This window comes from Onychomys torridus, chromosome 3 (assembly GCF_903995425.1).
Source record: "Onychomys torridus chromosome 3, mOncTor1.1, whole genome shotgun sequence".
NCBI lineage: Eukaryota > Metazoa > Chordata > Mammalia > Rodentia > Cricetidae > Onychomys > Onychomys torridus.
The window spans coordinates 145,620,352-145,635,672 of record NC_050445.1 but is presented as its reverse complement, the minus strand read 5'-3'; the positions used below and the strand labels follow the sequence as shown (position 1 = coordinate 145,635,672).

The window sequence follows — 15,321 nt, the reverse complement described above, 5'->3', positions numbered from 1 at the left end:
GAGGTGAAAATTTTACTAGGGAATTTAAAGGCAGCCGCTGCCTTTAAATTTGAGCAAATGAAAAAAAAAAAATGACACAACAGTAAACTTGAGACAGGACAAGGAACAGTATCAGATCTGAGGACCAGAAAGAAGAAAGACTGTGTGGGATACCATTATTGCGTGGACTAGAGTGCTCACTGTCTGGATACCACAAGGAAGAGAAGAAAGGAGAAGGAGAAATGTCTGAAGAAACCATTGCTGGAAACCCTCCGATTTGAGGAAAGGCAGGAGTGCCAGTGTTTGAGAAGCCACTGAACTTCATGCAAGAGGAACATATTCTAAGACAAATTACAAGCAAATTTAGGAAAGCCAAAGATATAAAATGTTAAAAGTAAAAAGAGAGGTGACTTACTATGCACAAGGGAATTCGACTAGGCAGAATTTTTAAACTATGGAGACCAAAAGGCAGTTGGTCAGTATTGAAAGCACTAAAAGGAAAAAAAAAAGTAAACTTAGAATGCTGTATCTATCAAATTTCAAAAGTGAGTAAGAAAGTGAAAATTTCCAGATAAACAAAAGCTGGAAGGATCTTTCCATGTAACAATTTTTTTGGGGGCAAACAAACCATGAAGGTACAACAGACGGGGAGACCTGCTGTATATTCCTCTTGAAGCTTGATGAGTAGGATGTAGGAAATGCTCTTTGCACTTGGCTTTTGCATGGACTTTCCATAATGCTTTGTACATTTTTTGTTGTCTGAGCAGGGCCTCATTCTCTGACTGACTGAAGCCTCCCGAGTGCTACATACATGCCTTGCTAGTTGCTCATGCTTACTTAACTTTGCCTGCAGTTGGCTCTGATTTAATGTTACCTGGTTTTTACCACATTGTTAATCCAAATCTCATTGGTTTATTTGTTACCCTATTATGTCTTTCTATTTTAAAAACAAAACCCAGTTTTTCCATTCACTGATAATTGAGATTGCTTGTATTGGTGTATATTTACAAATTTATGTTATATACACATGCATATAATACAGGATTAGAACAATAACTATATTTTTATGTTCCTAAATTTTTATAGAGAATGCATATTTATTCCATTTACAATCGGGGGGGGGGGGAAGAACTCAAGTATCGAGTTTGCTGTGGTTTTTGTTTTTTTGTGTATTTTCTCTCATTTCTCCTATGGACCTTACTAACTTACCTTGCTTCTGACCAATCTGTAATCTTTTGGGTCCCAATTTGTGGCTTAGATTTTCTTCATGAAATATCAGTTAGATATTATTTTAGAGCATTCTGTCAATCAAAAATTTCTTATGGGGGGGGGGAAGCCCAATGCCGTGGTTGGCATTTGGAGGTCAGAGCCCCCATTCTGTCAGTTTTAATAATGGTTTACTCTTTAGTTCTGTTACTGAATTATAAGAGCATTTTCTTTTTTAATGTAGAACAGACTTCGTTATTGGACGTAGGATTTAGGAATGTTTCTGTCGCTGCAGCTTGTGTCTTCATTTTCTTGATGGCATATTTTGAAACAAATACTAAAGTTTGTATTATATGCAATTTATCTGTTTTTATTTTTGTTAAAATTGCTTTTGGTGCTCCCAGGAATCTTTTTGTGACACAAAATGGTAAATATTTTCTTCTATCAGAGAAACTCTCAAGAGTTTTATTTAGTTTAATGCTAACTTTTAGATCAGATGTATGATCCATTTTAATTTCTTGCTTTGTGTAGAATAGCTCTTAAATTCCTTTATAAAATGTATCCCCGATAGTATTTTGAATGCATATCATATAAAGTAATTCAATGTCATGTATTTATGTATTACAGTATAATTATTTCCTACAGTACAATTATTTCACTTATAGTGCTGGAGATTGAAGCCAGGGCCTCACTACATACTATGGGGCTGGGATTGAATCTAGGACCTTACGCATGCTAGGACACAGAATTCTGTGTCCCTGGACTGTGTGTCCTTAGCCCTTTATGCTGTTATTTATTTTTAAAGAAATGAATTATTTTTTAATGAATTTTAATTTTTTAGATGTGTGGGGAGATCAGAGGACAACTTTTGGGAATCCGTTCTCTCCTTTCACTTTTATGTGAGTTTTAAGACCAAACTCAGGTTGCTGGGCTTGCCTAGTAAGTACCTCTACCATTGAGCCATTTTGACAGCCCTTTTTGACTTACTTTTGACTGAACCAGGAGTCTCACACATAGCAGACAAATACTTTTACTCCTAGCCATTATTTTTAGAAACAAGGTTAGAATATTTATTTTTTGTAGAAGTGCAAACTATTTTTGTTTATGAATCATTTATCTTACAGTCTTGTTGAATTCACTAGATTTGGGAAGATTGGTTTTAAGGAAATACTAAGTCTATTCTGTGTACAGAATCATGTCATCTGTGAATAATGCTGTTTACTGTTTTTCTTTGCCATCTGGATGGGGTGTGCTTTTGCTTGGTTGCATTGGCTACATGTAGAGTGAGTAGAAGACATCTTCTGCTCCTCCAGAATCAGCACTTATTGCCAGATTAGCAAATGTGCAGTGTGGATTTTTTTGTAAAGTGCTTTCTTCAGGTGAAGGAAGTTTTCTTTTATTCTTAGTTTATTGACTTAATTTTAAATCATGAATGATTATGGATCTTGCCTATTTTATATCTATAGAAATAATTGTGTATATGTCTTGTTTTTAAAATAAACATTGTAAATTGGTCTTTTAATTGTTGAACCAAGCTTGTATGTATTTCTTGGATAAATTCTACTTAGTGATGCTTTATACTTCTGTTTAGATGTTCTGTTGAGGATTTTTATGTCCTTATTCATGAAGACATTAATATGTAGTTTATTTTTTCTGATACCTTTGTGATTTTGTTACTAATTTAGAACCAGCTTTTAAGAATGAGTTGGGAAATGTCTCCTTTCCCTTTATATTCTCTCAGTGTGTTATCAAGTCTGTCTGTCTGTCTATCATATCTATCTATTATAAGATTATTTTTATTAAGATTTTTTATTATTATTTATTATTGTAGATTTAATCCATGATGCTGTCTGGGTCTGGCTATTTCTTAGGGGTTCTTTAAATGGCTGAGTGTGTTTATGCAGCTCTGTTGACCTTCTCCATGAATCTGTATTAGTAATTGGTTTCTTTCTAAGAATGTTTCCATTTCCTGTAAGTTGACTTATTTGTTGGCACAAAGATGTTTATGATTGTTCCTTGTAATTACATTTTTTTGATTTTTTTTAAGTTGATGATGTTCCCCTTTCAGGCATGGTGTCTTTATTTTTTTCTTTGCCAATATAGCTAACAGGCTGCAGATTCCTTAATCCTTTCAAAGAATCACCTTTTGTCTTCCCATGCTGCCTTTTGTCTTGGTGTGCTCTTCCTTCTCTAGTGTCTTCAGGCTGAGGCAGGTTGAAAGGTTAATTTGCTATCTGTCTTGTAATTGAGGCATTTGTAGTCTATAAATTTATACTGTAGCAGGAATCTTAGAAGGTCTTATCAATAAAATCAAACCCGAGGCCAGGTATTGGGGTGAACACTGGAAGATCAGAGAAGCAGAACAAGCCACAGCTACCTCACTTCGCCAGTTCCTCAGCTGATTCTGTTTCCTCAGACTGGAAGCCTCTGAGTCCTCATCCAAATGAATCTCAGCTGAACTGCTGCTCAAAAGCATAAAAGCTTAACCAGGCTCTAGTGCCTCGTCCTCAAACCAATACTTTTCTGCTTCTTGCCATTACTTCCTGGGATTAAAGGCGTGAGTCACCATGCTTGGCTCTTTCTAGTGTGGCCTTGAACTCACAGAGATCCAGGCAGATCTCTGTCTCTGGAATGCTAGGATTAAAGGTGTGACCTACCACTGCCTAACCTCTATGTTTAATATTGTGGCTGTTCTGTTCTCTGACCCCCAGATAAGTTTATTAGGGTGCACAATATATTGGGGAACACAGTATCACCACAATATTGCTTTTAGATATTCATAAATTTTTATGCATCATGTGTGTGTTTTGTTTTAGTTCAATATTTAACTGATCTTGTGATTTCTTCTTTGACTGTTTGCTTTTTCTCCTCCTCCTCCTCCTCCTCCTCCTCCTCCTCCTCCTCCTCCTCCTCCTCTTCTTCTTCTTCATCATATTTTGAGCTTGTTCTCACTCTATGTTTGCCTACACAGGCCTCAGATTTGTGGTAATATGTCTGCCTCAACCTCTAAAGTGCTAGGATTATAGCTGTGAACTACCTGCCTCGGGACACATTGCTTAAAATAAGAAAATGAGGAAGAATTTAGAGAAAGAAAAATAATTTTTTGGTTCTTTATCCATTTTTATTTCTTTTATAAAAGATTTATTTTTTTTATGTGTGTTTTGCCTGAACGTATGTGTATGTATGTTGTGTGTGCTTGGTGCCTTTCGAAGTCAGAGGAGGGTGACTGACCCCCAGGACCTGGATGGTTATGAGTCAACATGGAGTTCTGGAAACTGAACCCAGGTCCTTTGTAAGGGCAGTAAGTGCTCTTAACTGGTGAGCCATCTCTCCAGCCCTGGTTTTTAATTGCTTGATGAATTCCAGTTTGGACAGAAAACACATTTCGTATAACTTTAGTGTTTATTGATTGATGAGGCAGGTCTCACATAGGTCTTTCCCCAGTCCCTGGAGTCTGGTGTTTTAAACCTGTGCCGCTTCACCAGGCAAAAGCCTGCATTAGTTTCTGTCCATGCATGTTTGTGCTGGAGATTGAATACAGGCCCTTAGTGTTAGCAAGTGCTCTGTTTCAGTTTTTAAGTAGCTGGCATGTGGAGTTGGGGTGTAACACGGTGTGGAGAGAGCACTTTCCTAGTGTTTGCGCGCCCTGAATTCAGGCCCAGATCTTCAAGAAAAATAAGGAAAATGAAAGGAGAAAATGGATGATTTAGGTTAGCTAGTCGGTCTGATGTTCTAAAATATAAATTAGTCACTTTCATCTTGTACTCAATTTTTAAAATAAAACCTGTCTTGAATTCACAGCACTTTAGGTCAGGACTGGTTCATGTACAACAGACACTGATTCCACGTCACCCAGTGAACCTACAGCTGAATTGTTCTCTTCAGTAGCTTATGTGTCTGTGTCTTCCCCCCACCCCAGGCCGAGTATTGGAAAACATGGTTTATAAAATATCGAAGTATTTATTGTTTTAAATGTTTGTTTGACTGAAATCACATATTCATTTTGTCTAGAACACTTACTAAACTGCACAACTCTGAAAAGTGCTGTGTCTTGAGGATTAAATCTTTCTTTTTATGCAGTATGTTTTGTTTGTGAAATTCTAGTGTTATATTATGAACATATTGTGCCAATGTAGGACTTTGGTTAGCTGACTTGAAAGGTTTAATTATAGACAATAAAAAGAAGTAAAGCAGCCTCGACACTAATTTTCTGGAGCAGACTCAAGTCCTGCCTGTCATTTCAGCTGCGGCTGTTAAAACCATAAGATCGAACACCAGGCTCAGCTCTTTGTTCTTACACACCAAGAAGGGCAGACCTCTTGTCTCCTTAAATCTGCTGCCTAGTGCCACTGTCACCCCTGGGATTTTCCTCATTGCTTACTTTTTCCTGTTGGTGTTAATTACATGAAAGAAGAGAAAATGTGAGTCTAGAGGCAGTTGTTGAGAAGGGAGGCTGACAGCAGTATTAAAATTTGTACTTCTCTGTGTTGTGACTTTGTTGGCTTGCTGCCAAGGCAGGGACCATTCTGATTATTTGGTCAGAGCTTTTTGACAACTTGAAAACATTTGAATTTGCTATTTGAATTGTTTTTCACATACAGTTTTAACCTACAGGTATATGCTCCTTAGTATGTCTGTGTTGATATGAACTCCTTTCATTGCTGAGTGATGATCTTTTATGATGTTCTCATAAAAGACAATTTTAGAAGTTTGAGTTTTTCTTTTTGTGTTAATAGGCAGGCAGTGGTTAAAGGTTCCCTTCCACATCCTTTTGCCTTGACGTTATTTGAGGACACATTGTACTGGACTGACTGGAATACACACTCTATTTTGGCTTGCAACAAGTATACTGGCGAGGGTCTGCGTGAAATCCATTCTAACATCTTCTCTCCCATGGATATACATGCTTTCAGCCAGCAGAGGCAGCCAAATGGTAAGTGATCTGGATTTTTTAATTCCAGGTTGGAACAGCTCTGTAGCACTCTGATGTCTGGCTTTAGTGAGGTCCGGGAGGAGGAAGAAGGGCATATCCAAACACGGTGGGAGGGATAACAGAGGAAAAGCATACAAACAATTCAGTTTCACACCAGTCTAAATCTTTGCGGCCTGATACTTTTTACTGCATAATAGCTTGTCTTTTATTTGGGGCTGGGACAAAAGAAGTGGAGAAGAAAAATGAGTTAAAAATTAAAAAGGCTAAGTTTATATATAAATGCATTTCTTGTTCATGTTTCTTCTCACTATTCTTGTATGTTTTTATGTGAGTGTGCTTTAAAAAAAAAACAAACAACTGACTTACTAGGAAACCTCTGTTACCCGAGCTGATGAATTCCAGTTCCTGAGCACTGAAGAAACTACCTGCTGAAGCGTTCATATGCACTACTCCTCCTCCGTCTGTGTGTTTCTTTTTAGCTTTGCTTCTGTTTTTGGTTACACAGGGCTGTGTCTGCTGACAGTGACCCCTTGTAAGAGAGGAATGGATTTGGGCTTTAAAAGGAATATGAGAATGGTAAATGTTTGGCACTTGTGTGTAAATAAATGTCTGGCATGTGTCTGAGTATATTTCAAATAGTTTTCCATAGCCAAAAAGGAAAAGTGCTTGGATTTTGAGTTGTTTGGTATTAGTTCTTTCCATTTAGGGGGAGATAATCAAGTATTGAATGTGTTTCATTGGAGTCTGATGACTGTGAGTTCATAAAAGCATTTTAAAATAGATGTGTTAATCTATGTAAAAATAAAATGTTTATTTAATCCTTTGTGAACTTTGTATTCTCATGGCCAGTCCTCAGAAAGTCTCCAGAACCCCATTTTAAATGGCACAGTTGATGCTTGTTTTACTGTTTGAGAATTTTAGTTTTCTTGATGATGTTCTGTTTTATGTTTATGTCTTCTGTTATGTTGCTCTCCATCTTACGTTGATTTTTCCATGAATATTATTTGAATATATCCATTTCCAGTGTTCACAGGCTTGGCTGTTTTTTCCCTGTCTCTCTCTATTGTTCCCGTTCTTGCTTTCTCTCTCATTGTATTTTGCATTGATGGAGGCGGACCCTAGGTTTTGTACATTCTAGACAACTACTCAAACCACCAAGCTGCAACTCAGTCTAATAAAAAGGAAAAAGAAAACAGGATCCCATGTGTCTCACACTGCCCATCTCACTGTACCTAAGACTGAGCCTTGTGCTCCAGTTTTCCCTGGGGGGATTTCGGGTGTGTGCCATTGTGCTCATCTTTCTGTCTGTCCCTGTCCCTCCTCTACTCTGTTGAACTTATCTTTTCATCTTGTTCATTTCAAAGGAAGGCTTTCCAACATTCTAATTGTATTTCTTGGCTTTCATACCCTCTGCCACAGCGTGTTCCCATTCTTGATGTTCCTACCCGTCTACAGAAACCTTAGCCTCTGTTTAATAGTGTTGGTCTTATTTCTTCCCAGTGCCTGGTCTCTAATTTTTTATTCTGAAGGCTTTTTACCACACCGTGTTCAGAATGTCCCCTCCTGTATGTACTTCAGGATGCCTGCTGGGCCCCATGCATTCTGTGAAGATCCCCCCGCCCCCAGCTTTTGAGTGTCTACCCTCTTAGAGTTGGGAATGTGCAATATAGTATTTAGCTTCCTTGTTTTCTTTCCATTTTCATAGTTTATTATTTTGGCTTACTGATAAGTTTATAGGCTCTATTAGGGCAAGAACCTTCTCTTCTGCTTTTCTTCTTAATACTCCTCTTTGGATAAAAAAATGCTAAGTAATTTTTCACTAATTAATTCCTTTCCTTACAGAAGGTTGATAGTCAAGCACCTGGATGAAATTTGGTGTTCATTTTGGTTTATCACCATTGCTCATGTTATGGTTGTTAACCTTTGTGTATCTAGAGTGAGTGAGGTCATCCCTCATCATTGGTATTAATCAGTCTGATTTATATTCGACAGCTACAAATCCATGTGGAATTGATAATGGTGGTTGTTCCCATTTGTGTTTGATGTCTCCAGTCAAGCCTTTTTATCAGTGTGCTTGTCCAACTGGGGTCAAGCTTCTGGAGAATGGAAAAACCTGCAAAGATGGTAAGATTGTTATTATTCAAGGGAGAAAAATTGTGAGAACAGTTGGATTCTTTGTGAACAACTTTCTGTTTCTTTTGTAAGCTCTAGCATTGGCAGTGCCTTGGGAGCCACTCAGATGGCTGTTAGCAGGGATGGCTTATGTTTTGTGTCTTCTTTTATTTTTATTTTATGTTATTTCATATGGTTACTACTTAAGAAACATGGTGGGGTTGGGAATTTAGCTCAGTGGTAGAGCACTTGCCTAGCAAGCACAAGGCCCTAGGTTCGATCCTCAGCTCCAAAAAAAGAAAAAAAAAAGAAACATGCTGTTTTTGGGAAAAACAAGACCGACAAACAGGACTATTTCTCCTCGTGGCTATATTTCATTTTCACTGAAATCACGATCTCATAATAGGCGGGAAACACTTATAAATAAGAAACTGAAGGAAAATTATTTATTAAACTTTTATTGTGAAGAGTAAAAGATATTTTTGACTGCTCTTTAATGACAAAGAAGGACCCTAAGAAAAAATTCTTCATTGTACTATCAAAGTAACTTTAATTTTTTTAACTCAGCCATCCACTTGGCCTCTTCTCCTCATTCTTACTAATTCCTATAGACAGAGGACATGTGGGAGAAGGGCACTGGCTTAGGACACTGCAAGGGGCTTGTAGTTTGGGAGAATACCAGCTCTTGTTGTCTTAATGAGGATGTTATTTTTCATTCTTACCCTATGGGTCACCATTCTCTGGCAACTAGCAAAACCTGGTAAGAAAATTGTTGTACGTGCAGCGGCTCCTTTATCTACCTCTGAAAGCCAGATGCCTTTATTCCAGAGTGTGTTAGAGAGCTCCTGGCAAGGAGGTCAGCGAGTCAGTGAGATGGAATTGAGTCAACCTAGTGGATGTTTATTATGAGGTGGCGTTGATAAATTATCCTCATAGTCAAAGGTGACGCTGGCTGACTCTTGTCAGATGGTTTCCATGGGAAACAGTGATTTGGTTTCAATTTAAACAAAGGAGTTTTTGTAACATTGCTTTTCTGTTTAAAAATGTACCTTGATGGTGAAAAAGAGGATATATTTCAGCAATGGAAGTTTATCTTCTTCACAGTGGTACATATGTACAAGCTTAACCAGTTTTGAGTTTCAGATGCATATTTAGCACCTAGTAGTCTGAAGTTAACTATAGTTTTTGATTGCCCTCCTCAAATTAATAGTTCTGTGAATTCTTTGCAAAGTTTGAATTGACTCCTTTTGTCAGTAAGCAGGGGCAGTGAGTTGTGTGGGATCATTCCTGCTTTGCCTATAGATCCCATCTGTGTTTCCTTTTCTCCACTTTGGGGTTTGTGTTTATTCAGCCCTGCAGTCAGAGAGCTGGTGCCGAGACATTCGCTCCTCTTCTTTCCTTTGCAGCTAGGATTCCGAATTCAGTCTAAATTCACATGCCAGTATCTGTTTACACACGTATTTTAGCTGGGATTTTTTTCTCCTTGCTCATTCAGTTGACAGTTGACATGTTATTTTTTTGCTTAGCCTCTTAGATGATTATTTTGCTGGTGGTTTACTTGACCATTAAAAGTAAACAAAAATACTGAGCTTAATTTTTTTTTTTTTTTTTTTTTTTTTGGAGACAGCGTTTCTCTTATGTAGCTTTGCACCTTTCCTGGAACTCACTCTGTAGCCCAGGCTGGCCTCGAACTCACAAAGATCCACCTGCCTCTGCCTCCCGAGTGCTGGGATTAAAGGCATGCGCCACCATCGCCCGAATATTTTTATTTTTAATTATGTTTTCATTGGATCCTAATTCATGTTAAATATTTCAGAAATCTGATTTATAACTCAGTCTTTATTTTTAATGATAGATGAATACTTGTATGATTAGTACCTTCCTGAATTTTATATCTATTTATCTTTAATTTTTGCAGCAACCTTTACACTTTAGCTGAGTCTAGGCTTGGAGTGGTTCTGTGTTTCATCTCAGTTTATATCCCTGCTTGAACAGGATTTTATTGGCTCAAGTACTCTTAACACTGCTGCTCTTAGCTTCCCTCTTCCCAGTGCTGCTGTTCCTTTTCCAGAGCATCCCTTGTCCTCAGGGCTGTCAGCTATTGCTCTGCATTCCTTTAAGACGGCTTCCCTGGGAGATAATTTACATACTGTAACAGTCTTCTGTTTCAGAATTCAGGTTTTAACACTTTCATCCTAGATTTTTTTTAACATATTGTGTGTGTGTGTGTGTGTGTGTGTACACATGTATGAGCTCACTCTTGCATGCACATGTCTGTTCATGTTTACGGGTGTGCATGGAGGCCAGAGAACAAACTTTCCAAGTATCACTTTCAAGGTACCATCACCTTTTTTTTCCTCCTCAGAGGCAGGTCTTTGGCATGGAATTTGCCAAATAGGCTCAGCGGGGTGTCCTGTGATACTCAGGGATCTACTCATCTTTACCTTTCTGCCTGGATTGCTAGTACATTGCCACCATGACTGGCTTTTTGTATGTGGGTTGAGGGAATCAGACTTGGGTCTTCATGCTTATAAGGCAAGCACTTTTACTATTTTCTCAACCTTTCTTTTAGACCCTTTAAAACATGATTCTTGAATAGAGGATCTGTATTCTACAGATTTCTTCCTCCATTAACACTTGTAGTATCACTCTTTAGTTTTATTCTAAAGAGAGTAGAATAAGCTCAGTTAATTTAATTTCTGAGGACTTATGCATATTTTATGTAGAATGGCTATATTCTGCCTGAGGCATTAAAATGATTGCTTGATTTTGCTCTGTTGTTTTAGGTGCCACTGAACTATTGCTTTTAGCTCGACGGACAGACTTGAGACGCATTTCTTTGGATACACCAGATTTTACTGACATTGTCCTGCAGTTAGAAGACATCCGGCATGCCATTGCTATAGACTACGATCCTGTAGAAGGCTATATCTACTGGACTGATGATGAAGTGAGGGCCATCCGTCGTTCCTTTATAGATGGATCTGGCAGCCAGTTTGTGGTCACTGCCCAGATTGCTCATCCTGATGGTATTGCTGTTGACTGGGTTGCAAGAAACCTGTACTGGACAGACACTGGCACTGATCGGATAGAAGTGACAAGGCTCAATGGGACCATGAGGAAGATCCTGATTTCAGAGGATTTAGAGGAGCCCCGGGCTATTGTGTTAGATCCCATGGCTGGGTAAGAAGCGATTATGTTTGTAGTCTGTTTTATGCAAGTACCTAGAGGCAGCAGCTTAGGTGAGAAGAGCTACAGGGACTTACTGTTTCCCAGGAAACAGCCACGTCAGCTTTAGAAGGCAGTGGTTAGAACATGGTCTCAAAGAACTGTCACTTCTTAAGTCTCCTTGAATATCTTGAGTAATTTTTATTTCTAAATTAAGTTAGATTTGTTGATTTGGCTGTGGTCTGTAGATTTTGCTGAGATTATACCATGGTCATGAAAAATGTGGAAAGAAATTATTTTCAGAATTTTCCCCCCTCCCATGGTGGATTTAATTTTATTCTATTTCAGTAGTTATTGTGAGAATTATATTACTTTATATTCCTTGGTACATGAATGACTCACTTTTGAAAACCTTGGGAATTGCTTTATTCTCCGTGTTTTTGTGAGTGAATATATAGTCCAGGGAAGAAACCGCTTTCTCTGTCTTCCTGGTGCTCTTTTACTGTGAGGTGATTCTGAGGGCTGATACAGTGATAGATGTTATGCCCCAGTGTTCACAGTATCTGAGAGCCACTTAGACATCCAGGGGCCTCAGGAATTGCTTAGTGCCACAGTATTAGTTTTGGGGGGAATTCAGTTTGTCACCTGACTATTTATATTAGGTAACTTTCTGTACCAGAGCTGACAAGCCATCTCAAGCAAGAGTGGTACTTCATGGGAAGAAGAAATGTATTACAAAAAATATAAATAATATTGGGAGACATTTTCCATCAATTCTGGAGAGCGATTTTGACCTGAAAGTGTGCTTATATAATGCCGTGATAAAAAGCTTAAGTAGTTGTATGTTATTTCCCTCTCCTTCCTTCCCTCTCTTCCCCCCTTCTATGGCGTTGACTGATGATGATATAATATGTGGAATGGGTTTGACTTTTATTATCTTTCAGCTTGTTTTTAATATGCTTCTATAGGTACATGTATTGGACTGACTGGGGAGAAATCCCCAAAATTGAACGAGCGGCTCTGGATGGTTCTGACCGAGTAGTTCTTGTTAACACTTCCCTTGGTTGGCCAAATGGCTTAGCTCTGGATTATGATGAAGGCACAATATACTGGGGAGATGCCAAAACAGACAAAATTGAGGTTTGTTTCTTTCTTTATATATAAAAAAAAATACTTGAAACCAGTTTTATCATGATTTCTGGGTGATTAATATTTTGATTCACATAGCCTCTCAGCAGTTGTCTGAGATTTCAAGATGTCATTTCTAGACGTCGTCTTCCTCAGTGTTCACAGTTCTAGGGATAATGGATTTTCTTCCACCTACTCCTAGGATTTCTGAGTTGTGTTGGTATAGGAAATGTGGATTTCACCATTTCTGCGCTTAACAACTTTTGTAGATGGATTTGCTTCATTTTGAGTAAAGCTGCTACCCGAATTTTTTAGAGCCAGTTTCTGCAAACCAAAATTATATAAGATCCATAGATGAAAATAATATCTATCTACCTACCTACCCACTTATATAGGTATATAGATATATTTACCTATATAGATTTGATGGTGTGTGTGTATAACTTCTTGTTGTTTTTGGTTTTGATTTGGTAGTAGAATATATTAAGTACTCAGTTTGTTACGTAAAAACAAAAATTTTGTTTGTTTATTGAGACATCATTTCACTGTGTAGGTCAAGCTAGTCTCAGATCCATGATTCTCTTGTGTTAGCTTCCCAAGTGCTGGGATTACAGGCATGTGCCGCCATACCATATTAAAAACAAGTTTTAAATTAATTTGTGGACTATATAGGAGAAATAGCCAAATCCTGAGAAAAGATTTACCAAGTAATAGAATTAAGTTTATGGGAAATAGAATTATGGTGAAAATAATCAGTAGTAAATATTTTATCAGAATGTCTTGTAAATGGCACACCCTTGATGTTGAGTATGGATTAGGCTGTTCTTTTGGAGATTCGTGGCTTTTCATATAAGGAATGGCTTTGAAGAAAAAACTCTTTATAGACAGCCCCTTGCACATACCTTAAGGATATACAATCTGCACCGTGGAACAGTTATTTTAGAAAGGTAATTCTGAGAAGTGCCAGGACACTCAGGGAATAATGAATTAAAGGCCTTCCTTTCAGAGTGGAAACTTGGAATTGAAGAAGCCCAGTCTCAAATATTGGAAATTACATTTTTTTTTCCTTACAGCTGGTTTCCATTAACAGAAAGTTTTGTATGGCCTAACTGTAGCGTTTCTCCTTGACTAGAGTTTCATTGTACAATCCGCCGTCCCAGTCCAGATTAGTGTTTGGACCTTCAGCAGCTGGAGGGGAGTGCTAACAGGGCAGAGATTCCTGTTTCAGACAGGTTGCTAGCTTTGTTTGCTTAACTCTGCATCATTCAGCCTACCTGAGCACATAGGAAGACAGCTAAAAGCTCATGTGTCCTACAAGTGTCCAGTCCTGAAATTTTACGCCAGAGTTTTTAAAATTTTTATATTTGGTTTTGTCTTTTTTTAGTTATTTTTGATTGGCTTAAAAAGAAAGGTGTTGCTTCTTACTGAGAATATGTTGGTTTTCTTTCCCACTTTCAGGTATATTATTTTAGACACATAAATTTAGTCAGAGTCACAGTAGTTGAGTGGCCTTCAGATAGCAAAATTAGAATTTATTCATAAAGTGAGTACATAATCATTGATTAAATAGAATGTATTGTGTATGCAATGGTATTACTTATTTCTTCCCGTTCTCTACTCCTTCCCTGTGGTATTATTTGTCCTCTTGCTTAACATGTACAAGGCTTTGGGTTCTAGCATACAGAGGCTTGGTGTGTGTGTGTGTGTGTGTGTGTGTGTGTGTGTGTGTGTGTGGTCCATCCTCCCTTTGACAGTGATACATTTACTCTCAGGAAACTACAGAAAGGCTTCCCGTTTTTCCTCTGGAGATCTTGATGTGCTTCATAAGTTAAATGTTGACGCTCATGCCCTTTCTTCTCAGACACATCTAGAACACAGCAGTTCCTCCTGTTTATCTCTTCTGCCTTCTTCCTTCTGTCCCCTCCTTTAGTCTTTGATCTTGACTGTGTTGCCCAAGCTTTGTTGTCCTGGGCTGCAGTGATTCTTGTGCCTTAGCCTCAGAGGGTTGGACTAAAGTGTGCCACTATACCTTGCTTGTTAATCCCTTCTACACTAATGTGTAAAGTCGCCGATGGAGAGCAGACCGAGTTGTAAAAGCATAGCATTTCATGGAGGAAAAGTATCCATTTTCTGTCCTGAGACTAGCAGGGATTATGGAAATGTTTGCCCCCAGTGATTCCATCTCCCTGTGCTTGAGAATAGGCAGATAATATTAAACTTGACAATTTTGGGAAAGGTGTGTGATTTTAAAGTTTAATTGTTAGACTCTTGTTATATAGCAGCAGTTTGCTGGTACTTCTCTGACCCTAGTGTGGATGGTAAGATTTCTTCTAATCCTGCCTTCCAAAAGTTTCCCAGCTACCAAAGGGGTGGTAGCTGTAAGGGAATATCAGGCTATTGTAGCCCTGTTTGCTTCTGAAGACCAACTATTTCTAGTATACTTGAAAAGAAAAGATAGTTATCTGGTAAATTTTCTGTGGCACAATAATTTCTTGTGTTTTGAGTGGAGGACAAAGAAGTGCTAGGACCTCTCAGGCCTTCGACCCTCAGTGGGTGGGACTTGGAGCTGCTTCTCCCTCTTTCTGTTGAAGTGGCAGGTGCTGGTTGTGTTGAGTTGACTAAGGATTCAGAGAAATGAGGGAAAAGTATGGGGAGCCCTAACTTTCAGACTAGACTCTTCCTTATAGAGCTGTAGAAAGGGAAACTAAATTTTCTTGACACTTAGAATTGGCTTCTACAGATAGAGGCAGGACACAGAATGTTGTTAATGATGTCATGACACTTAAGAATTGGCT

General features: G+C 38.3%; 1 protein-coding gene across 2 annotated transcripts in view; it reads left to right on the top strand.

The window, feature by feature from the left end:
- Positions 1-15,321, top strand: part of Lrp6 (LDL receptor related protein 6) — a 124,200-nt gene that overhangs the window by 45,485 nt on the left and 63,394 nt on the right. For both annotated transcript variants that reach the window (XM_036180507.1, XM_036180508.1), the window contains 4 exons: positions 5,922-6,118; positions 8,111-8,242; positions 11,017-11,413; positions 12,367-12,538. In XM_036180507.1, the coding sequence (XP_036036400.1) occupies positions 5,922-6,118; positions 8,111-8,242; positions 11,017-11,413; positions 12,367-12,538 (898 nt within the window). The remainder of the gene's footprint in view (positions 1-5,921; positions 6,119-8,110; positions 8,243-11,016; positions 11,414-12,366; positions 12,539-15,321) is intronic.